Genomic DNA, 26,678 nt, shown 5'->3' on the forward strand with positions numbered 1-26,678 from the left:
CCACTGATCTTCTTCAATAAGGGTTTCCTGCACAACTCACTTCAACCATCAATAAAGAGAGAAAAAACAGTACTAGATTTCAAAAGCAATGGAGATACCTGTCATTACTTCAGAAATTCTAATACCATTCAAACCCTAGCAAGTGAACAAGATACCTGTGTTTAACAATACTCTACAATCAGCTGTTACTAATGGCTGAAAATTAAAATATGCAGAAAATAAAATAGCTCACAGCACTTCCAGAGAGTAACACCAGCAAGATTTCAACCCCAAAGTCTTTCTTTATTAGCACTAGAAAAAGTTTACAAGAGAGCTTCTTCAGCACAAGACTCACAGATCCAATGATCTCAAATGACCCCTAGCACCCTATTTAAAGGAAAATTTCCCAACAGCTAGTTCGAGTGATCCACGTCAAAATGATCTCGACCGTTGATGAGGATCAAGATATCTCTTAATCTCATCCGTCGAATTTTTAATGCATTAAAAAATTGAAATTCTGCATTTATTTACTCAAAATATTATTATTTTATTATTTTTAGGTTTTTACTTTATTATTATTATTATTATTATTATTATTATTATTTTAAATTTTTCAATTTTTTTTTAATTTTTTATTATTATTTTTTTATATATATTCCTTTTTTTATTGTTTATTTTATCTTTTCAATTTTTTAATTTTTAATTTTTAATTTATTTTTAAATGGATCCTCGAACTTAGCCTCTGGAAAAATCACCTAGGACCTAAGACTTAAGACTTATGAGGGGATTAAAACATTTCTTAACCCTCAAGACACTTTACATCATGAATTTTACAACTTTACATCCCAAGGGGGAAAACCCATTTGACATAAACCCTCATAAACCACCCAGTTCTGCGACACAACTATAATCTAGCAGATTAACACACTAGGATTCCTCTAAGATTCTAATGACAAAATTCATTCCGGCTTTGGGATTAGGCTGAAGGAAAACTCTGCCGATCATGGATCGGTGAGACGAAAAACCTTTCGGAACGTAGATTATCACTAAAAAATTAGGTCCACCTAGGCAATTTACATACATGACTCATATCTGCTAAGATTATTTACAATTTATACATGCAGACTGGGTTTACAACATAATATGATCAAGTCGATGATGACTGTCGAATGGCACGGACATGTCGATCAAGCACTATCCCTTTTTGCGAAGAAAATGGGGTGTATTGCTATGGGTAGTTGACACGTAGTGGTCAATAGGGAGTCCTAGTGTTGTAGATCGAGTCTATGTAAAAGTGATTTGGAAATAATCGTAACTATTTGGTTAGGTTATTTTATTATAAATTGCTTGATCTGTTATATTATATTTGTGTCGCAGAACTGGGTATTCTGTGAGGGTCTTTTGCAAATGGATTTTCTTCCTTGAGATGTAAAAAATGTAAAAATTATGATGTAAAGTGTCTTGAGGGTTAGAAAAATAATCTATCCCCTCATAGGTCCTAAGTCCTAGGTAAATTTAAATTTTCCAAAAGTAAAATTCGTGGATCCTTTAAAAAATTAAATCTTAACAGGTCCAGGGACTAAGGTTAATTGATTATTTTGCTAAATTTTATGCCTTGGGTCCCTGGGGTTAAGTCAAAGTCAAAATTTTGAGGAAATTAATGCAAAATTTTAATTTTTAAATTTATTAAAATGCATTTAATTGAAAAATTCAAAATTTCCTCAATATTTAAAATTTCAACGGATGAGATTAAAAGAAATTTTGATACTCATCAATGGTCGAGATCACTTTGACAAGGATCACTCGAACTAGCCGTTGGAAGATTTATCTTTAAATAGGAGGTCATTTGTTAGTTGAGATCATCCAATCTTTTGATCATGTACTAAGCAAAAAGTTTTCTCTTGTAATCTTTTTATGAGCAATAAAAAAAGACTTTGGGGTTAATTTCTGCTGGTGTTATTCTTCATGGAAATGTTGTAAGATGTATTATTTTCGTGCGTAATTTCTTTTTTGCCATTAATAATAGCTTTTGAAGAGTAATTTGAGTACAGGTATCTTGCTCAGTCGTTGGGGTTTGAATGATAATTTAAGTTTTGAATATAATAGCAGGTATCTCTATTAGATCTGAATTTTATTATTGTTTTCTCGCTCTATGTTGACGGTTGAATTGAGTTTTGCAGGAAAATCCTTGATTATTAGATCATCGGGCGTTCGGGGAAGTTCTCGGTTGAACCAGCCAACTCCCAATCCGTGTTTTCTGAAGAGCCTAGTTTGAATTTGATCCCGGGCTTATCATAAGATATTTTTATGGGTGATGCATGAAGGGTTTTGAGCTTAGTACCTCCTCTAAAATTCAAAAAATTTTAATTTTTTTGTGCTAAATCGTTGGATCTGGCTATTGAGAGCCTCAGATCATCAGATCTGGGAGCGGTATCAGATTCACACTCCTTAGATCTGCCATTTATGTACATAGATCTGTAATTAATTTTAGTTTTCTGACTTTGTTTTTTAGGGTTTTAGTTATTTTCTGGGTCATTGTGTATATTGTTTGGGTGTTTTTTGTTGTAGTGCAGCTACAGATCTGAAGCTGAAAGTTGTGCAGAGTCCAGATCTAGGCCCTGGAGGGTAAAATCTGGGTTTCTGGTTTTCATCAGCATCATTTTGGCAAGGATTATGTCCCATTTGTGCAGTCCAAAGGTTTAAATTTAGTTTCAGATCTGGAAATTTCGTGAGGGTTTCAGGATCAAATCTGAAGCAAGCTGATTCAAAATTTTAAATTAAGATTTGTGGAAAATTCTTAAAGGAGTTATGGTAAATTTTAAGGGGTTTTTTGGCCACCAGTTTGTTGATTGGTTTCTGGGATTTGTTGTCTGATTTTTGGGTTTCACTGTGCATTTCGAAATTTTTTTAAGAGCCTAGCCATGCTACCTGCTTTCTCTTCAAATCTGCGCTGCCGGCCGCCATTCCAAACTTGCAAAAGGAGAACATAAAACCTCCTCAAATCCCTTTCTTCGCTGCCCAGCTTACCAAACCTGCATCCTATACCTGCGTGCTACCTTGGATCACCTACGGCTCCCTCATCCGCTTCACGCAGCCTCTCACTCTGTCCTCATTGAGGTCCCTTCCCCCACACTGCTGCAATCTCCATTTCTCACACCACCCTGCTGCCACGCTGCGTCCGATTGTTCATCCCTCATCCCACTGTTCCAAAACCCTCACGCACCCTCAGCTACATTTTTGGTCCTCTCTGCCTGCGCGTAGCTTCCATCGTGGCACTATCCGCAGTTGCCCATAACTGCCAAACCTGCGATTTTTTTTCTTCCCCTTGGCCTTCATAACCTGAACATCTCTCCCTCTGCCCATACGCTAGCTGCAAAGCCTGCGTATTTCCTTCAAACCCTCACGTATCCGCAGCTCCCTCCATCCTGCTAACCCACAGCTACAGCTCCATCCATCTCTGCCTTCATCGCATCCCTCCATCCCCTTGCTGCCAGCCCGTGCTCCCTTCCTCAGTCTCCAAGCTCTCCCTCAGCCTTCTCTCGAACCATGTTGTTGTCGACCCTTCTTCAAGCCCACAAACAACAAACAACATAAACATTTCGACTCTTCTTTTTATTTCGTATGCGTTTAGTTTGGTTAGGGTTAGCGTATGTGCATTTTTTTTAGTTTCATTGATTTTTTACTTAGGTTTGATTTATATATTTTTTTATTTCTTTTTATTAGTTTAATTTTCTTATTTTGATTTTGTTGACATTCGATATCATTTGTGTGATTTAGTTTACTTTTATATATTTTTGACTTGATTTAGTTTCATTTCTTTTTTATTTTGCAATTTATTTTTTATTTAAAATTCTAAAACTTAAAAATCTAAAAAAGAAAATTTTAAAAATCCTAAACATTAAATTTTTTTAAATCTAAATAATGTAAAATTTCAAAAGTCTAAAAACATCTAAAATATTTAAAATCCAAAAACATTAAAAAAAAAAAAATCTAAATTTGGTGATTAAGGATTTAAAATAAAATTCAGGGGTTTTTCGCTCAAACTCTAGAATTTTTAATGTTGCCTATGGCCCACTAAAAATTTTGAGTTTCTAACCCTTCGATTAAATTAAATTCCTATGGAATAAATTAAAAAAAAATTAACCTAAAGTTCCTTAGTGTCATTTTGTCATTAAATGCAATTTTTATGATTTTCCTATGGTCAAAGTGTGATAAACATTTTTAATCATATTTAGCGGTTGAAGAAAATTTATTAAATCTGGATTTGGGTGGTCAGCGAAAATAATTTTAAATCTAGATTTTCTTCCATATAGATTATTTATGATTGTCGCTTTTCATTGTTCTGGATAGCTTGTTTTATTAATGGTTAATTCAAATATCGAAGGCACTGGTCTATAATTGTTTCTATCTTGTGGTCGTGTCTTGTTTATGTTGGCATTTAATCTATCAACCTGAGTTAATTAAGATTCATTCATCACGTTGTCCATCATTAAAATCTTCTAGAGCTCATGTCCCATGGGTTTTCTCGCCCATTTACCTTAGGGACTACCCCACTTGACTTGCTTAGGAGAGAGTCTAAACGGAGTGAGTAAGGATCGAGAGTGACAACCTTTACTCTGAGCGTTGCCGCGGTGCCTAGACAATTTGCGCGGCAACATTTTTGGCGCCGTTGCCAGGGATAGAGTTTTTCTGTCCTTGGTTTCTCGACATCGTTTTAATCATCTCATTTTTTCCACCATTCATTAGCCTGTCAAGCGACATAACATTTCCTTGCGTCATTTGATCTTTTCATCGCCCTATCTTTCGTCATCTCATTAATTGATTCATCTGCACTTTTAGCACTTGGACATCTCGGTTCGTTTCTTGTTTGGATGGCGACTCCATTTCTTTTCATTTATTTTTTCTCAGACAAGAAGCCCTCCCTTATATCCGGTTGTTTGTTGCCTTTTGGATCTTAGAGTTAGATTCATGTTCAAGTGGTGACTCCACTTTCATTTCTACAAGAATTTCTACTAGAAGCTCCCTTCTTATGGATCTTTTGATTTTCTTGAGCAGAGATCTCTCTCCATCATCCATTTGGTCCCTCATTATTCATCATGGATTATTCATTTACCATGTGTCATTTTACTGATGTTCTCTATGATATTCTAGAAGTGGCCATTCATAAATTGTCTTTGTTCTTGGGTGGTGATTCAGACGTTGTTAGAAAGCATTTATGCTGGTTTACTCGTGTAATGCTCATATATTGTAGTTCTCCCCAGTATGATCATGAAGATGTCAAAATGCGTCTATTTGCCTTTTCTTTAGAGGGTGATGCTTTGAATTGGTTTAATAATTGTCCTGAAGATTATTTTGCTTCTTTACAAGACATCGTCAATGCTTTTAAAGATAGATATGGTTATCAAGGTAGCTAGCCTTGTGCCCCTAAAATTATGAAACAGAATGAAAGTGATTTTGTGAAGGATCGAGCTGTTGATGAAAGATTTCAAGACAATTCTCCATATCAAAATGTGCCATCCACCTATATTGTGGCAAATCAAATCCATGATAGCGGAAAAGCAGGAACAAGTTATCAAATCAGTGTCGACCATGAAAGGGAAAATGATAAGCAAATTATAGAAGAACTAAAGCAGTTGGTTAAAGACATGCATATCAGTCAAACACAGCTGATAAAAACTATGGAGCTTAATCAAGAAAAATTTGTAACTGATTACGTCAAGGATATGAGAACTTTATACACCCACCTGGAAAAGCGAGATAAGGAGATGGAAACCATGAAAGCTGATCATGATAGGGAAATTAATTCTATACAAAACAAGTTATTAACTATGGATGAAGAAATGACCATCATGACATTCGATTATAATAATCAGTTGGCTACCATGCAAGCAAATCATAAAAAAGAGATAAACTATATACAAAATTGTTTCAAGGGCATGAAAGAAGAGAATGAAAAAGTAATAAAAGATGTGGAAGCTCGTTAGATATGCCTTCAGAATAAGTTATTGACCATGGAGGAAAACCATGCCAAGGAAGTTAGTGCTATGAAGCTTGAACACTCTAACCAGAGGGATGCCATAACAATACAGGTACAAAAATTTTAGCATCAGTTAGTGGATGAAAGAAACAAGGAGACGTCAATAGATCAGAAGCCTCCTTATCTACTGCAACAAGCTCCATCTTATTATGATGAGGTCATTTTCTCCATTGAAAAGTGGCTAATTGAAGGTGACCCGGATAAAACAGAAATTGATAAGAATCAAATGCAGAATGAAGAAAGACATGTCATGCATACCCTACATACTTCATCTGAGAGTTTTGAAATAGAATGTTCCACGTCATCAGTGATACAGCCTGCCACAAAGAAAAAGCGCAAGAGAAAGAGAATGAGAAAGCGATTTGATGCATCAGATGGCCACGAACAGCTTGATTTTCGGATAGGAAAAAGTCCTACCGTATGCAAAATTGGACATGGCACATCCGAGAAACAGCCGACAGATTTGCCTGAAAGTAGGCAAATGCTCAATATGCACTATATTGAACGCATCTGATGCCATGGGGCATCTTTGTATTGTATTTCTAACCTTATTCCCTGTTATTTCAGTATTTCATTTTGTAGTTAGATTTGGTTTTTCATGTTGTTAGGATAGTTAATAAATGAAGATCTTATATCTTTCCCGTGCTTAACGTTATATGATAATTTTTGGATGGATGTTACTTATGTTTTGTTGTGTGTTGTGTGGATACAGATTCTGGATCTTCACATTCCTCCAGTGTAGCAACGTGTCCTCATGTAGAGCCAGATGTTAACCACTACGTGTCAACTACCCATAGCAGTACACCCCCTTTTTCGCAAAAGGGATAGCACTTGATTGATGTGTTCATGCCGTCCAACTATTATCATCAACTTGATCATCATCTTATAATGTAAACCCAGTTTTCATGTGTACAATGTAAATAATCTCAGCAGATCCGTGTTATGTATGTATTCACCTAGGTAAACCTATTTTTTTGGTGGCAATCTACATTTCGGGAGGTTTTTTGGGCCACCGATCCATACTTGGATGGTCGGCAGAGTTTTCCTTCAGCATTACCCCAAACCTAGAATAGATTTTGTCACTGGGATCATAGGGGAGTCCTAGTGTTCTAGATCGAGTCTATGTAAAAGTGATTTGAGAATAATCCTAACTATTTGGTTAGGTTATTTTATTACAAATTGTTTGATCTGCTAGATTATATGTGTTGTAGAACTGGGTAGTCTGTGAGGGTCTTTTGCAAATGGATTTTCCCCCTTGAGATGTAAAAAATGTAAAAATCATGATGTAAAGTGTCTTGAGGGTTAGACAATTAATTTATCCCCTCATAGGTCCTAGGTAAATTTAAATTTTCTAGAGGTAAAATTCGTGGATCCTTTAAAAAATTAAATCTTAACAGGTCCAGGGACTAAGGTTCATTGATTATTTTGCTAAATTTTATGCTTTGGGTCCCTGTGGTTAAGTCAAAGTCAAAATTTTGAGGAAATTGATGCAAAATTTTAATTTTTAAATTTATTAAAATGCATTTAATTGAAAAATTCAAAATTTCCTCGATATTTAAAATTTCGACAGATGAGATTAAAAGAAATTTTGATCCTTCATCAACGGTCGAGATCACTTTGACAAGGATCACTCGTACTAGCTGTTGCAAGATTTATCTTTAAATAGGAGGTCATTTGTTAGTTGAAATCATCCGATCTTTTGATCGTGTACTAAGTGAAAATCTCTCTCTTGTAATTTTTTTATGAGCAATAAAGAAAGACTTTGGGGTTAATTTCTGCTGGTGTTACTCTTCATGGAAATGTTGTAAGATGTATTATTTTCGTGCGTAATTTCTTTTTTGTCATTAATAATAGCTTCTGAAGAGCGATTTGAGTACAGGTATCTTGCTCAGTCGCTGGGGTTTGAATGATAATTTAAGTTTTGAATATAATATCAGGTATCTCTATTAGATCTGAATTTTATTATTGTTTTCTTGCTCTATGTTGATGGCTGAATTGAGCTTTGCAGGAAAATCCTTGATTAGTAGATCATCGGGCGTTCGAGAAAGTTCTCGGTTGAACCAACCAACTCCCGATCCGTGTTTTCGGAAGAGTCCAGTTTGAATTTGATCCTGGGCTTATCATAAAATATTTTTATGGATGATGCATGAAGGGTTTTGAACTTAGTACCTCCTCTTAAATTCAAAAAAATTTAATTTTTCTGTGCTAAATCGTTGGATCTGGCTGTTGAGAGCCTCAGAGCATCAGATCTGGGAGCAGAGTCGGACTCATACTCCTTGGATCTGATAGATCTGCCATTTATGTACATAGATCTGTAATTAATTTTAGTTTTCTGACTTTGGTTTTTAGGGTTTTCGTTTTTTTTGAGTCATTGTGTATCTCGTTTGGGTGTTTTTGTTGTATTGTAGCTATAAATCTGAAGCTAAAAGTTGTGTAGAGTCCAGATCTAGCCCTGGAGGATAAGATCTGGGTTTCTGGTTTTCATCAACATCATTTTGGCAAGGATTATGTCCCGTTTTTGCAATTTAAAGGTTTAAATTTAGTTTCAGATCTGGAAATTTCGTGAGGGTTTCAGGATCAAATCTGAAGCAAGCTTATTCAAAATTTTAAATTAAGATTTCTGGAAAATTCTTAAAGGAGTTCTGGTAAATTTTAAGGGGTTTTTCGGCCACCAGTTTGCTGATTGGTTTTTGGGATTTGTTGCCTGGTTTTTGGGTTTCACTGTGCATTTCGAATTTTTTTTAAGGGCCCAGCCCTGCTACCTGCTTTCTCTTCAAATCCGCGCTGTTGGCCGCCATTCCAAACCTGCAAAAGGAGAACAAAAAACCTCCTCAAATCCCTTTCTTCACTGCCCAGCTTACCAAACCTGCTTCCTATACCTGCGTGCTACCTTGGATCACCTGTGGCTCCCTCATCCGCTTCACGCAGCCTCTTACTCTATCCTCGTTGAGCTCCCTTCGCCCATGTCGTTGCCATCTCTGTTTTTCACACCACCCTGCTGCCAGCTGCATCCGATTGCTCATCCCTCTTCCCACTGTTCCAAAACCCTCACGCACCCTCAACGACATTGTTGCTCTTCTCTGCTCGCGCATAGCTTCCATCGCAGCCCTATTCGCAGTTGCCCATAGCTGCCAAACTTGCGATTTTTTTTTCTTCCCCTTGGCCCTCATAACCTGCACATCTCTCCCTCTGCCCATACGCTAGCTGCAAAGCCTGCATATTTCCTTCAAACCCTTACGTATCTGCAGCTCCCTCCGTCCTGCTAACCCGCAGCTATTGCTCCATCCGTCTCTGCCTTCATCGCATCCCTCCATCTCCTGGTTGCTAGCCCGCACTCCCTTCCTCAGTCTCCAAGCTCTCCAAGCTCTCACTCGGTCTTCTCTCGAACTACGCTGTTGTTGACCCTTCTTCAAGCCTGCAAACAACAAACAACATAAACATTTCGGCTCTTTTTTTCGTATGCATATAGTTTGGTTAGGGTTAGTGTATGTGCATTTTTTTAGTTTCATTGATTTTTTACTTAGGTTTGATTTATATTTCTTTTTTATTTCTTTTTATTAGTTTAATTTTCTTATTTTGATTTTGTTGACATTCGATATCATTTGTGTGATTTAGTTTACTTTTATTTATTTTTGACTTGATTTATTTTCATTTCATTTTTATTTTGCAATTTATTTTTGATTTAAAATTCTAAAACTTAAAAATCTAAAAAAGAAAATTTTAAAAATCCTAAACATTAAAAAAATTTAAATTTAAAAAGTATAAAATTTAAAAAGTCTAAAAGCATCTAAAATATTTAAAAACCAAAAACATTTAAAAAAAAACAACTTCAAATCATAAATCTAAATTTGGTGGCTAAAGATTTAAAATAATATTCAGGGGTTTTTTCGCTTAAACTCTAGAATTTTTAATGTGGCCTATGGGCCATAAAAAAATTTGATTTTTTAACTCTTCGATTAAATTAAATTCCTAATGAATAAATTAAAAAAAATTTAACCTAAAGTTCTTTAGTGTCATTTGGTCATTAAATGAAATTTTTATGATTTTCCTATGGTCAAAAGTGTGTTAAACATTTTTAATCTTATTTGGCTGTTGAAGAAAATTTATTAAATCTAGATTTGGGCAGTCAGCGAAAATAATTTTAAATCTAGATTTTCTTGCATATGGATTATTTATGATCGTCACTTTTCATCATTCTGGATAGCTTGTTTTTGTTGATGGTTAATTCAAATATCAAAGGCACTGGTCTATAATTGTTTCTATCTTGTGGTCGTGTCTTGTTTACGTTGGTATTTAATCTATCAACCTGAGTTAATTAAGATTGATTCATCAAGTTGTTCATCATTAAAATCTCCTAGAGCCCGTGTCAATAGGCTTTCTCGTCCATTTACCTTAGGGACTACCCCCCCTTGACTTGCCTAGGAGAGAGTCTAAACGGAGTGAGTAAGAATCGATAGTGACAACCCCTACTCTGAGCATTGTTGTTGTGCCTAGACACTTTGCACGACAACACTGTTGACATATCAACGACCGAGATTAAGTCCCTAATCATCGGCTAAGATTAGATCTGGCTTGATCCATTTCTTTTGAACCATTCTAACATAGATTCATATTAATACACATTAATATTTTTTTCCCCTAAATTTAGACTTAGGGACTCCATTAAAAATATTAATTATTTTAATATCTCCTAATCTGTTTAGAATCTACCCAAACCCTTTCTAGGTATTGGAGATCTCATGTGCCCCAACCTCTCCCACCAAATTTTGTGGCTAGAGCACATCCGATGCTACCCGAAATCAACATCTTGGAGGTGCCCATCACAAGGTCGTACACCCTTACTACAAACAGTTGCTCGCTCTTCCCACATTTCTTTCTGTCGTAATAGAAGTCAGGGCTATTTTTCATTGCCTCCCAGCTTCTATAAACATCTTTCATCTTATCGTGTATTTCTTCCAGTTCACCAAAAGGAGGCAGTAAAAGAGAGTTTGGAATTTGTGCAACATGTAAGAATGTGTGCCCTTCATTTCTTTCAAATAGATTTGGATAATTGCATACCTTCCTCAACTGCATAACAATGTTGATGAGGTTACACATATTGTTCTTGCTAGGACGACCTTGAATGCTATCAAATAATTCAACCATGAAGATCTTATTCTTGATGGCTCGATAAAATGCTTGTTGACGAAAACTTAAAGTCCAGTTCACAGTAACTTCCTTATTGTTATGATATTGTTCATCTTCTTGTTTCTCAAGATAGTCCTCATCCACATCATCTTCATCTAGACCATCATCTTGATCTATATCATCCTCATCTTCATCAAGATTAGTCTTGTCTGGATCTTCATCTTGTTCGATATCATTTTCATTACCTTGTTTCATTTCTTCACTGTCGCTATCATCTTCCTTATTATCAATTTCCTTTAGACGGTTGTAACTTCTACGTATGATGTTTCCCATTGCTGGAACTTTTCTTGAATTTTATTAAACTGCTCAATGAATTTAGGGAAAAAAAAGTAACGACATATTGTGTGGTGAACAACGTTCAAGGACTCACATAGTTATATTGTGCAGCATGGCTCGGATACCACTGAAGCAACAAAACTTATAGCTTGTTGTCTTTAATGTAAAAATACACAAAAGGTATTTTGTAATAATAATTTTTTATATATAAAAATGTACAAGCGGTGAGAAATGTTACAATGAAGACCTGCTTATATACCTAGGCAGGTGTCCTTTCATGATTGGACATGTCTTTTAGACATGCCTTTTCAGTTTAACTAATGACTATTTAACATAATCATTATTTTGATTATTTATTATTTACATTATTTATTTTTATTTGATTTCATATAATTTATATTCGTAACAGATGTGTAGAGCTGCCAAGGGAAAATGTATGCCAAGTGGGGGAGTGAAGTGGGAGTGGGTTTCCACATGCCCCACTTAACTCACCCTCAAACTCATCATTAACTCGGCCTTTCTCAAGTGAGAACTCGGCTTCATTTAATAACCCAACTCAGCGTCCACATGTGCAACTCGTGGGCAGAAACACGACCTCATGATGGGCAGCAAACTCTTGCTCATTAACTCACCCTCAACTCGTCCTCTAACTCAAGCTTGATTGCTTGTGACTCATCACTTAGCTCTTTCTCAAGTGCTTGAGAGATTGAGTTCATTGAAAACATGTTTCTGACATGTTCCAGTTATTTAATATCTGATCTTTCTTGTTTTTTTCTCACTTTTATGAGTAAAAGTGATTTTTTTTGGAGGAAAATTAATATTTTTAACCCCAAAGCAGGTACTAGGGTACTGTCAGTGCTCTAAACATGAAAATCAAGTACTCATATGCCATATGAGTCTTCCTAGTACCACTTTTTTATTTGTTACATAAAAATTAATAAAAAATTCTCGTTCTGTGGGAAATTTTTAATTATAAAAAATCCTACAAATATGTAAGTATTATATTTTAGTTCAAGCTGTATTTGGCTTTCTTGGCTTTTCCTTTTGTTTTTTCCAATGTTCCACGGGGTCCTATCCCCCCACCTGGGGGTCGAGTTTCCTAGCTTGCTCGTGCTCCGGGGACATGGGGATGACTGGGGGTCGTTTCCCCACGCACCCAAAAAGCAGGGTATGCGCGGAAACTTGTAAGGGGGCGTTTATTTGATTCTTGGGGTCGATTTCTCCAAATGGGTTCGTTTCCTAGGTGAAACGGGTTGTGTGGGGCCGTGAGGGGTTGTTTCCCTAGACAAAAATCGCAATTTTTTTTAATGAAATAGAAAAATCTTAATTTTATGAACCGGGAAGGGTTTAAACTTTATTTTCAATGTTCATTTCACATTCTTTCATCTTTTCATGATATTGCTCTGCTCAGTCATCCTCTCGTCCTTTCACATTTGCTTTTTTGTTTCAAACTTCAGTTTATTTTGAATCTTGATATATAATACTATATATTAGACTTGAATCTTGACACTATAAAACTTTGATTCTTGATGTATCAGACTTGACTTTTATTTCAATATTCAGTGTTCATAGTTGGAACTTCAATATGGTTTAAACTTTAAAACTTTAAACATTTATTTTCATTGTACATTGTTAGTAGTTACACTGTACAGTTACAAACTTACATGTATGATGTATGATTATATGATATCATGCTTTTCGTTTTAAATTTGTTTTAGACTTCAGTTATATGATTCATCGATTTATCATTTATCCTTCATGATGTAAGTGTTATATATTATATAATGATAAAGACAGTTACATTATAAATATTAAAATTTCAATGATATATCATATATTTTTATATTTATAAGTTTTTAAGACCCCGACATCCCCCCATGTTTCCTAAAAATTGGTGGGGAGCTTTTGCATAGGCCACTCCTGCGTATCCCCGCTCCCTCGCCCCCATGTCCTAGAAACTTGGTGGAACATTGGTTTTTTCCATGTGAAGTATATTTTGAGCTATTGTTGGTATAGTAGACATTATGGATTTTGTGATGTGGTGTTTAGGGATGTGAATATGGATCCAACCCATTGCATGTTATTGCTTGCTTTCTTTCTAATAGGTGCAACTAGACATTTGGGGATTCTCATGCACTCTTCTTAAAGAGCACCTCCCCAAGTTGGAGCCAGTTGTTATCCCACATATCGCATATGAGGGTTGACACTCTAAGTTTATCACATGTTTTAGAGCTTTAGCAGGATGACGCCCTCATGAGGATTTGGCGTAACTTGGAGATGGTGTTATCTTTTGGTTGCTCGATTGGTTTGATTGGAGGAGACTCATGTCTCCTTTGTGATGGATTATCATGGTTTCTTTGTTGGTTCTCTCTTCATGGTTGTTGTTAAGTTATGGTATGTTCTATGCTTATAACAGTTTACTTCTTTTTCTTATTATATTCCACAAATTAGCAATCACTTGTACATAAAGTAAAGTGCAAATAGAACATTAAACGATCGACAAAAAACAAGCCAAGACAAGGGACACAAGATGTGGCGGCTAGCCAATGACAAACCCCACAATGTGTGGGGAAACCCTTTGATCAAATCTTCTTTTATCTTCAATAATTCAGCAGAGAGAAATAGTACAATAAATCTGATTTATATCAGCAGTAGCAAACCCTAGATCAACAACATCAGCATTAGTGGCTTCATCATCAAAACTAGGGTAGACGATATCTCACAAACCGACCGTCGGATCGGCATGATTCCACCACCAAAAGTTACGGCTTCCAGAGGAAGTTAAGATGAACCTACAACATAGTTCAGATGAGGAGATCTTCTAGTCCACGCAGGTCAAACTTTACTTCTGCAGTTGCAGTTTCAGTTTCAGCAGCTTCCTTCAAACTAGAGCAGTCAATATTTTGCAAACTGTTTGTCAGATTGACTTGATTCCACCACCAAAAGTTGCGGCTTTCAGAGGAGATCTAGATGGACCTACAACGCAGTTCTAAGGAGGAGATCTGATGGTCAACATTGGTCAAACTTTGGATCTGCAGTTGCAGCTTCAGGTTCAACAACTTCCGGCTTCACATGTGTGAGAGAGAGACCCTTTTCTGCGCAGTAGAGAAGAGACTCTTTTCTGCGTAGTAGAGAGAGAGATGTGATGAGATGAGTGAGTGCAAATGAGGAAAAGTCCTCTTGTATTTATACACAACTGTTGATGTTTGAATAGATGCGACTGTTGGGCTTCTAAGCCTACATGAGTTGTAGGTCGGCTTGATAATAATTCCATAATCAAAATAAATTCATATCTCCATGAATAATTATCGGAATTGGATGATCTTTATATCAATTCTACACCTCTCGACGAGAGGAATCTAATAAAAATATTATCAGCCATGAATAAGATGACCCACATGAAGTTTGGCTGTAGTTGCCAATTTTAACACTCCCTCTCAATTGGGGAGAACTTCATCTGCAATCTGTCTGATGGTCGCTACTATTCATCCATCAAATGCATTGCCCTGTACAGCTTGACCCTTGCCCTGCTCTGCTCTATTCTGCGTGTTCTTCTTTGTCTTGTTCTGCCCTGTACTAATCTGTATTGTTCTGCTTTGTTCTGCTCTACTCTTGCATTGTTCTGTTCTTCTCTGCCTTTGTCCGAATTATGAAGAAGAATAAATGATCGAGGATGTATCATACTGACTCAAAGTCAGTCTCAGAGTATGTACCACTGGTCCCAGACCAGTCTCAACCAACCCGAAGTCAGCGTCATAGTGAGTACAACTCCACTGGTCCCAGACCAGTATCATCCTCCACTGACTCAAAGTCAGTCTCAGAGTGCGTACCATGGGTCCCAGACCAGTATCGCAGTCTCAGAGAGTGTACCACTAGTCCCAGACCAGTCTCAACCGACCTGAAGTCAGCGTCATAGTATGTACCACTCTCACTGGTCTCAGACCAATACTGCACTAACACAAAGTCAGTCTCAGAGTATGTACCACTGGTCCCAGACCAATCTCAACTGACTCGAAGTCAGCGTCATAGTATGGTACAACTCCTACCACTGGTCCCAGACCAGTATCATTGATCCCAGATCAATGGAGGTCATCCTAGCGTAGGGAGTACGGTAGATACAACGATGCGTCCATCGGTACTACTATGGTCCCTAACTTCATTTCCCTACTCATTGATCAGATGAGAGGTACTTCCCATAAGTCCCAGACTGCATGGGTAGGATGCCTCGACAGGAGAACTAATCAATCCTGTCCTCACAGGAGAACACATCAATCCTGCTACAATCGCCATGGAGAACACATCAATCCAGGCCGCCATGGAGAACACATCAATCCTGCTACAATCGCCATGGAGAACACATCAATCCAGGCCTCACAAGAGAACACATCAATCCTGCTACACAGGAGAGAAAATCATCCTGTTCCACAAGAGAGCGAATCATCTTGTCCCACAAGAGAGCGACTCATCTTGTTCCAGTGCGCACCACCAGGGGAGGGTGAGTCACCCTGTGGTCATATGTTGCTCCAGTAAGAACCGCAAGCCCTCAAAGCTCCCAGAGCTCAATGTATGCAACATGCAGGACCCTTATACAAGGGTTTCTTAACGACTCCAAGTCGTTTGGGAAAATCACAGATTAGATCTTTCCTCGGGGCTTTGACAAGGTGTATCGACCTGTACATCATCTTAATGTGATGGAGCCTCCTTGCTCATCGACTTACCATATCCCAGATGATGTTTATCTGTTGGAGTAATCGACGAATACGGGATTCCTCAATAATCGAATCCCACCTCTGGTTGCTACATAGAATCACAGTGGTATCCAATGTAAATCCAAACAACTTACTGAAGAGCTTTCGCAACTAGACTGCCTCACAGGAGGCCATGCTAGCAGCAATATATTTTGCTTCGGCAGTGCTTAAAGCCACCGACTTCTGCTTCCTGCTCATCCAAGATATCGAAGTAGATCCCAAGGTGAAACAGCACCTGGAAGTGCTCTTACTGTCCACCACACTGCCTACCCAATCAGCATCAGTATATCCAAGTAGTCTCACATCTCCGGCAGTGTATCTTAACTCATTAGTAATTGTGCCACGAAGATATCTTAGAAGATTCTTGGCATCAATCCAGTGAGGCTCAACCAAATATGAGCTCACAGTGCTAACTGCAAAACATATGTTTGGACGGAGGTTCACTAAGAACATCAATGCGAATGAGTTTATGAAACTCAAAGGCATTTCCCAAATCTGGTCCGACATCACTACCATATAACTTCTAAAAGTTAAGATCCTCGAGGTTGTCACAGGCTTGCAGTCCATCATACCAAATCTTTCCAATATCTTTACCACATATTTTCCTTGAGATAGGAAAATTTCCCTTGGCTTCTGCCATACTTCAGGTCCTTGATCCTTCATTTCAAATTCAGAAGCCAACTCCCTCTTACATTTGTGAATGAGAGGATCTGCACCTGTTAGAAAGAGGTCATCCACATACAACACCAGTATGAGAGGCTTGTCATCTTCAACCTTAAAGTAGAGGTTAGGATTGGCTTCACTCCTAGTGAATCCCAACTTCATCAAGTAGCTATCGATCCTCTCATACCATGCTCGGGGTGCTTGCTTCAGCCCATAGAGAGCCTTCTTCAACCTGCATACATGAGATTTTCGATCATAAATCTCAAATTCTTCGGGTTGCTCCACATAGACCTCTTCTTTGATTGAACCGTGCAAGAACGCGGTCTTGACATCCATATGATGTAGGTTCCATCCTTGTGAAGCCACAAGGGCTATGATCAAGCGGATGGTCGTATATCTGGCAACAGGTGCAAATATCATAGTCTATACCTTCCTTTTGGGATAACCACGAGCAACAAAACGAGCCTTATAATTTTCGTACTTCCATCTGCTGCATGCTTTATCTTGTAAAACCATTTAGAAGTGACAATTGTCTTGTCCTGGGGTCTGGGAACTACTTCCTAGACATCATTCTCCATAATAGACTCATATTCTATGGTCATGGCATCCTTCCATACTTGATGCTTGATGGCATCTAAGAATGATGAAGGCTCATTTTGTATGATCGTGCTCATGATGGTCAGGTATCCCTGATACCTGTTAGGTTTCTTACTTTGATGGAAGGTTCCTCGGGGTGCAGCATGTCCTTCAGCATCATCAAGTATCCCCCTAAGCCACAAAGGCCTCTTCCTAGAAGAGGAAGGCTCGGGTGGATAAATAGGATCCATGGGTTCCTCCAAATCAGGCATTGTTACATCATCTACCCATAGAGACAGCGTCCACAATTGTACAATTCTTCCTTTCCGCCACACCATTCTGCTTAGGAGTATATGGTGTAGTAGTCTCCCTCTTAATGCTAGCCTCAGATATGCCTGGGTGAACCAACTGTAATATATCGGAGGTCTTGCTTTGGCTTGAGGGGAATAGTCCCCTTTTGAGCTTTCCTTCAGCACATTCTGGACATACACCTTATTTCTCTACTCAGAATTCGAGCATCCCTGTCGCCATTTGTCTTACACGGAGTAGAGCTTTATAATAAAGGGGGGCAAACCTCCGATGCCAAAGTTCGGACCGAAGAGATGTGTCATAATATATGACACCTAGCGGCTTCCATTGACTTGATATAATGAATCAACACGAAACCCAAGAGTAAAGATATCTTTAACATTATTTTTCCATATACGTACCTTGCCATTGCTGAAGGTTACTTTATAGCCTTTGTCTTCCATTGCTGAGATGGACACCTGGTTCTTTTTGAGGTCAAGTGCATTTAATACATCCTGGAATTTCTAGCCTTCTTGAATGGTTGTCCTCTTCCTTGATTTCCAGCATTCCTTTTACCTTTGCTATTGCATTTTCCATCCCTTCGATTACCATGAGAGGGATTTTGATCATCGTCGCGGTGAGAGTCCTTTCTATCAGGGCACTCCCTTACATAGTGACCTGCTTTATCGCAGATGTAACATCATAATTTTCTTCCAACCTTAGGTTTAGCCTTTCCTTTTGATTTAGTCCCAGAATTATTTCTTTTTTTAGCATGAGAAGAAAAGGCAGCAGGAGGACCTTTAAGCATGGGCATTTCTTGCTCTTCTTCCCTTGTTTCTTTTTGAATGCATCTACCCATTAATTCCTCGAAACCAGGAATTACATTATAGTTCAGAAGAGTAGTCCTGAACACGTACCATTCGGATGGTAATCCTCCAAGAGTCGTGAGTGCCATTTCCTTGTCAGTAATAGCTTCCCCAATAGATAGGAGATCGTTCTTGATCTCGGTTATTCTTAAGAAGTATGCTTTCATACTCTCATCTTTACCTTTCTTGATTTCCCTCAGTTTATTTCTAAGAAACAAAACTTGATTTGCATCATTAACTTTAAATAAACTCACCAGTCTATCGTAGATTTCCTTAGAGGTGTCTAGTTCAAAGATGTAGGCCACCAAGTGCTTGTCGATAGAGTCCCGGATGATCTTTTATTTTTACTTCTTCGGTTTTCCATTTGTTCCATGCAGCAGCGGTTGCATTTGATGGAGGCTCAACAATATTGCCTCTTACATGGTCCAACACTCCTGGATCTTCTAGGGTTAGATCGATAGACATCTTCCATCCATGATAGTCATCTTTCTTACGAAGCTTGCCTTCGGCAGAGTGTTGAGGACCCCATAGTTCTTTTAGGATAGCCTCGCCAATCTTCTCTTTAGTGATTGCTCTTGCTCTTGCTCGGGCTTTGTCTTCACCTCAGCTCTGATACCATGTTAAGTTATGGTATGTTCTATGCTTATAACAGTTTACTTCTTTTTCTTATTATATTCCACAGATTAGCAATCACATGTACATAAAGTAAAGTGCAGATAGAACATTAAACGATCGACAGAAAACAAGCCAAGACAAGAGACACAAGATGTGGCGGCTAGCCAGGGACAAACCCCACAATGTGTGGGGAAACCCTTTGATCAAATCTTATTTTATCTTCAATAATTCAGCAGAGAGAAATAGTACAATAAATCTAATTTATATTAGCAATAACAAACCCTAGATCAATAGCATCAACATTAGCGACTTCATCATCAAAACTAGGGCAGACGATATCTCACAAATCGACCGTCGGATCGGCATGATTCCACCACCAAAAGTTGCAGCTTCTAGAGGAGGTTCAGATGAACCTACAACGTAGTTCAGAAGATCTTCTAGTCCACGCAGGTCAAACTTTACTTCTGTAGTTGCAGTTTCAGTTTCAGCAGCTTCCTTCAAACTAGGGCAGTGGATATCTTGCAAACTGTCCGTCGGATTGACTTGATTCCACCACCAAAAGTTGCAGCGTTCAGAGGAGATCCAGATGGACCTACAACGCAATTCTAAGGAGGAGATCTGATGGTCAACACTGGTCAAACTTTGGATCTGCAGTTGCAGCTTCAGGTTCAATAGCTTCCAGCTTCACATGTGTGAGAGAGAGACCCTTTTCTGCGCAGTAGAGAAGAGACTCTTTTCTGTGCAGTAGAGAGAGAGATGTGATGAGATGAGTGAGTGCAAATGAGGAAAAGTCCTCTTGTATTTATACACAACTGTTGATGTTCGAATAGATGTGACTGTTGGGCTTCTGAGCCTACATGAGTTGTAGGTCAGCGTGATAATAATTCCATAATCAAAATAAATTCATATCTCCATGAATACTTATCGGAATCGGATGATCTTTATATCAATCCTACACCTCTCGACGAGAGGAATCTAATAAAAATATTATCAGCCATGAATAAGATGACCCACATGAAGTTTGGCCCTAATTGCCAATTTTAACGGTTCCCTATCTTTATTGATGGATCAGGATGCTACTAGATAGTTGATATGACTCATACTTCTTGCACATATGGTTTTAGCCCCAAGGGATTAGAGAAAACATACATTGAAAAAATTTAGATTTGGCTTTGGAATTGGACTTTGATAATATTGGAAAACTTGTGCTGAAAAAATGCAATATGAAAAAAGCGTGGCTAGATACATCACAATAATACTAAAAAAATTATGAAGTCCCCAGGGTGTAGCTCACTTGGCAAAGCATGTTATGTAAAATTTATGAAGTCGTTGTTTTGGTCCCCTCAATTAACCTTTGTCCATGTTAGGGGCACTATGGCGCATCTAGAAGTTATAATGGTAGCAGAGGGAATTGACCTGGTACCATCTTCATGAGACTGCCCTAGTGGCTGATTCCAATATATATATATATTATTCAAAATTTTGGAAAATCTCGAACCATGCACACATGTTTTCTATAAAACAATATTATCATGTTAAATATGATTTATTAATATATATTATTCAAAATTTTGGAAAATTTCCAACCATGCGCACATGTGTTCTCTAAAACAATATTATCATGTTAAATATGGTTTATTAATATAACTAATAATATTAATTCGCAGCACAGCGGACATTGAATCATAAGACTATTAGACCGATGGATATTAAATTCTCAATAAATAATAAAATATTAAACGAACTGAAGATATGTTGTTTTATTAATTTAATTAATGATATTAATGCGCGTTACAACTAGAGTCTAATGATTACGATAATATTTGATGGATGGATATTAGAGGCTCAACCCAGGCAATTCTTAACAACAAATCACTAAGCCCATCATTGGGTGATGGGCTTAGCCCATGATGTGGATGGGCATACATTATCTTCCCTTTTTCCAATATCTCCATTGTTCGGATCCATTGTTCGGACTCATGCAGGCAGGTAAGCTCCACAGCCAGTTAATTCACAGGCGGGTTGGCTCCACTGCTGGTTAAATTGATTGTTGCACAGTATATACACTATTTATTGTTGCGCATTATACTTATTAAGCACAACATTAAATAAGGTATATATTGTGCAACAATCAATTTAACCAGCCGTGGAGCCTTATCCGCCTGTGCATTAACTCGCCATGGAATGTACCTGCCTGCCTGAGTCCGAACCATGGAGATATCGCAAAAAGGAAGAAAATGTGTGCCCATACACACCATACACTAAGCTCATCACCCAATAATTGTCTTAGTGACTTCTTGTTAAGAATTGCTCTCGATCAATATCAAATTGGAAAAAATGGACAGTCAAAATTTCCGTATGAAAAGAATCCAATGTTGAGGGAAATTAGGCTGAATTTCTGTATGCAAAGGGTCGAGTCGACTGAATTCTGCTACCATAGTTTTCATCTCTTTACATTATTAAAGGAGACTTTAGGTCAGCTTGTGGAAAAATTTATAATGATTGGCAAAATCCATACATATTTTTTAATTATTGATTCTGCAGTCACGATTTTCTTTATCATCAAAACATTTTCCTCCCTTATACATTAAGCTTTGTAGCCATCAAATGATTCAACATGACAGTTGACGCTTCAAAGATTGCACCCAGTTTTCCACATAAAGTAGAACATACAAAAACTCCCCTTGTATTCATCTTTCCATTGGCTAATGATTTTGTTGATTTTGTGTCAAACAAAACATAAACATTGTGGGGATTTGAAACGGAACTGTTGATATGTTTTCTAGTAGTTTCTCATAACTGATACAGATCCATATCCTAACACTGTTTATTGGTGCTATGAATATTGGTGAAACCCATAGTTGGGGGAACTTAAATCATGAGGTTGAAACTTCCAATTTCCCCGTCTTCAAATGGTCATAGTTCATTAGCAATGATTTTGGCTACTGACATCGTTCAAAGCTTTTACTCTACCCAAAGAATTCAAAGGATTAAAATTCACACCCAGATCCTATAGATTCTACGTATGTGCATAACTGTTTTATAGATAGATGGATATCCAAATTTCAATCAATTATTGTCCAAACAGTATAAGAATAAATATGCATTTATGTTTTCTCTGGAATATCATTACTATGATTTCCATACAGTAAATTTTTCATGTTTCCATGTGAGCCTTGATTGTTTAGAGCAGTAAATTTTTATAAAGTGGAGTTTTCATGTATTTTTATTTGCTATTTTCCACTGTATATCACATTGTGGCTTGTTTCTAATATAAAGTTTCGCTTTTCATTAATTCATGTCACTGGTTTTTGGAAATGTTAGAACAGATACAAGGAAAGGAACGCACAATTGTAAGGGATGTAGCAAAGCAGCTTGAATTGGATGGTTCTTATATTCCTCGTACTTATATTGAACAGATTCAGCTGGAAAAACTTCTAAAAGAAGTTATGGTATGGCATGTTGGTAGTGTTAGTAAGATAAACTAATTGTCATTTGAGGCTAATTTTGACATTCGTTACTTCAGTATCATGAAAACAAACTTCGATTTTCTCTTTACCTTTTGGTTATTATTATTTTCCTGAATTTACAGGCATTACCAGAAGATTTGAAAACAAAGCTCAGCATTGATGAAGAGCTTGTTGCAAGCCCAAAACAATATTTTTCTGGAATTCCATCACCAAAGCCAGCAGCAAAACCTAAATACTCAAAGAGGTAAGCTTTGATCTTTCGAGATCAGGAATCACATTGCTTTCTGGAATAATGAATATCTCAATCTAACTATGCAACTGACTGACTAGTTATAACTTAGAAGACACATTTGTATCGATATTCTCTTTATTATTTGTTCCATTGTCAACATGACAGTCTTAGCTGGACACGCAATGCTGCTAAAGACATATCAGTAAGGTGATTCAAGTTTTCCATAAATGATCCTTTCAGAGTAGCCTTCATATTTTCATTTTGCACTTTTAGCAGAATCAATGGAGAGTTCATCAACTATCTTATCAAATATTCTCAAAATAACAGCATTTTCTTTGGTATGTGTTCTTTTGAAAAGTGAAACAACTCACTCAGATTCAATGCGAAGTGGTAGAAACCTTGCTAAGCTAACAAGCCTAGACGTGAACAGCAAAAGATTTGACAGTAGATTGCTTGATTCACCAGCATCCTTACCAGGGAATCAGGTGAGTGCATTTTGAAAATGAAGATTGGCAATATTGCCAGAGTCAGTTTTAGCATTCCTGTTATGCTTTGATTAATCTCCTGATGCAATTCAATGATTCTTTTTCTTAGGGAATAATGACCCAACTGTCAGAACAGATATCTACTTTGAATGAGAAGCTGGATGAGTTTTTGTCTTGTCTCGAGAAACTGAATGATAAATTTGTACCTGTAAATGCTTCTCATAGCCAACAAAATTTGACTCTTCAACCTGAACCCTGTGGTGTGCCTGCACCAACATCCACTTATCTTAGTGGCTGCAGTAACAATATTATGAATGGACCTTTATTGCCCATTAGTACATCAAGTGGGCAGCTTACAGCTGAAACATCATTGGTAGAGGAGGTGCAAAAATATCTTTTTTTTTTCTTTCATTTTGAGGAGTGCCTGTGCATTAGTATCACACATTAAGACTCAGACTAATGTTTAATCAATATCATGGCAGGTAGCAATTCTTGGTAGAAGTCAGCGACAAATGGGTCATCAGTTAGACATTCTTAGCAATCTTCTGCATGAAAACTTTGAGTATAAGAAGCAACAAGGGAGGAACAACAGGAAACCGTTGTACATGAACATGAAAACAGATGATGTAATGTTTGTCGTAGGTTCTTTCTTGCTTTTTGCCCTAGGTGGTATTACTGCTACAGTAGTCCGTACATTGAGAAAGCCTTGACTTACTATTGATGGTTTATCAATATTGATTTCTGGTGGGCGGTAACTGCAGCAACATTCCTTCCATTTGTTGTTGTAAATACGTGTACTGATATTTGTAAAAATTGTCCTCTAACAGGAGAATCTTTTTTTTCTAAATACATGCATTTTAATCTCACATGAGAGATCCAAAAGTTATTCCTTATCAAAGCATGATTAACATAACTAGATTTCAAGGAACTACTTATTAGGGTTATGTTGTTGCAGATAGCGCTTATCTGCCTTTTCCCAGTCACAACTGTCTTATAATATTTTCCTACGTGTACTCTTCATGAACTTGGTTCATAATTTATTTATGCTTTTCAGTTTCAATTTGGGCCATGCAAGAAATGCCCCACTCATAAAACATTGTTGACGGTCATTTTTTTGAGGTAGCAACTGTGGGAAATGTCTCAATAAACTAAACGTGTTCATATCCTTGAGGAAAGTGTTAATTTCTTTAACTACAGTAGCAATGTAGCTAGAGAAGTTTGTAATCGTGTAAATTATAATATGTATATTTATATTAGAATAATGAAGTGACATACATCAGAAGTTTTTAAGTTTCTGATTCCATTTCTTATCATTTCTAGCATGTTCTTAAAACAAGGTTATAAATTGATGGTAAAAAAGTACAGAGTACTCCAGAGAACAAGTGATGGTGTTGACAGTAATGGCAAACACAGTATAAATGGCATGCTTGATGAGTTTGATGCTAGATTGGAGAAACTATAGCTTTGACCTTCTTCAACTAGTGTGATAATTGTGATCAAAAGCCCAAAAATTTTAATATATATCTCCAAATACTGTACAAGAAAAGACACAAAGATGGAAGTTCATTGGGGATTATGAGAAAATATCCCTCAAGAAGGAACAATCTTGGAAGGGAACATGAATCTGGTGCACAGCCTGGCAGAGAAGTGTGGAGTTTTCTTGAGAGATGCATGTCAAGATATAGTGGAATATAATTAGGGAATTGGATCTATCATATCTGTGAAAATCCCTAGATCTAACTCTGATCTGGACTTATTGCAGTTATCTGGTTGTTATCCTCCTACCTTTTAGAGATTATTTTTCTCAGCGAAAATTATTTACTGCAAATACTGAATAAAAACACTAATGCAATATTCACCAATTAAAAATTCATAGAAACTGAGAAAACCACACACATAAAAAAAAACACGGATGTTTTTGCACAGATATCTTTTGAAAACCCCAATGTGCGGAAAACCTGCTAGGCAGATGAGGGTTTTATTTTTTTCAACAAATATGTAATTGATAGACCTTACAACTATTTGGCGTTAAATAGCAAAGCTCCGGCAAATAATTTTTTCTCCTTTGTTGATCAAATCGGCAAGGGAGTAACCCCTCGACCCTTCGTCTACAATTCACACTGCTTCTCTGGCTATGTGCATGGCCTCTCTGGCAACTCACATGGACTCACTAGCAATTCACATCGCCCTTTTGGCAACTTGCACTGGCACTCGTACTACCTCCAACAACTTGCACTGCCTCACTCTGACAATTCACATGGCCCCTGGAAATTCTCACTGTGCTCCAACAATTCACACTGGAAATTGTACTGCCTTTCTGGAGACAATTTTGGCCTCCTCCACAGAAAAATAAGTTGACCAACAAAACTCCCTCTAAAGCTGGAAGCCTCCTAGATGAAGAACAACTCCAAAAAATATCTTCTCACTCAATCACTACAAAAACCCTCGCTGGTGTCAAACCTCGCGCTATCATTGTGCCTCAACTCATTTGTTGTGTCGTCAAGATGCCCATCAATTTCCTCTTATAATTTCTCATTGAGAATTCAACGGCCAAGATCTAATCCCAATTGATGGCTAAGATCATCTTGACTTTATCAAGTACTTTTACTAGAAGTCACCAGAGAGAAATTAACTTGTCTCAATTAATACTGATTAATTAACCTGTTTTTCTAAGTTAGACTTATGAAAATTATTAAAAAGTGGTTAATTTTTTAATTAATACATTTTCCCTTAGAAAAATTAACTAGGCTTGGAGATATTTTATTCTCCTGTGATCTTGGCCTCACTAACACCTCCTGAGACTAGAACGCTTGTTTCAGCTACAAAATCTAACACTTCCTCTTAGCGAGGAATGTGTTCTGTATAACACAACTTATCTATGAAGAACATGAATCTTGCCTTCCCCAACGCCTTCATTAAGATGTTTGCTACATTTTGATCTGTATGCACATATTGTAGCTAAACTATCCTGCATTGTACACAATCCCTGATGAAATGATATTTGATGTCTATATGCTTTGACTTGTCATGAAACACAAGATTCTCAGAGAGCCTGATGCAACTTTGATTGTCACAGTGAATAACTGTTGGCTCCACTTTCTAACCAAACAAGGCTACAAACAACTTTCGAAGCCAAATGGCCTCACATGTTTCCATTCTCATTTCTATATACTCTTCTTCTACAGAGCTCAATGTCATGGACTTCTACTTCCTGCTTACCAAGAGACAATTCTCGATCTCATGTTGAAGCATCACC

The 26,678-nt window shown here is 37.3% G+C and overlaps 1 protein-coding gene across 1 annotated transcript in view; it reads left to right on the forward strand.

Moving 5' to 3' along the window:
* LOC149145338 (inorganic pyrophosphatase TTM1-like) overlaps positions 1 to 24,288 on the forward strand; it is a 220,988-nt gene extending 196,700 nt beyond the window's left edge. The window contains exons 7-12 of the mRNA XM_089447507.1: positions 22,565 to 22,687; positions 22,828 to 22,949; positions 23,103 to 23,144; positions 23,296 to 23,422; positions 23,532 to 23,804; positions 23,905 to 24,288. Of these exons, the coding sequence (XP_089303633.1) occupies positions 22,565 to 22,687; positions 22,828 to 22,949; positions 23,103 to 23,144; positions 23,296 to 23,422; positions 23,532 to 23,804; positions 23,905 to 24,132 (915 nt within the window). The 3' untranslated portion in view covers positions 24,133 to 24,288. The remainder of the gene's footprint in view (positions 1 to 22,564; positions 22,688 to 22,827; positions 22,950 to 23,102; positions 23,145 to 23,295; positions 23,423 to 23,531; positions 23,805 to 23,904) is intronic.
* The last annotated feature ends 2,390 nt before the right edge of the window (positions 24,289 to 26,678 follow it).

Source organism: Pinus tabuliformis, chromosome X, assembly GCF_031772625.1.
Source record: "Pinus tabuliformis cultivar Carrire ecotype Pingquan chromosome X, CPIR1, whole genome shotgun sequence".
NCBI classification, from domain to species: Eukaryota; Viridiplantae; Streptophyta; class Pinopsida; order Pinales; family Pinaceae; genus Pinus; species Pinus tabuliformis.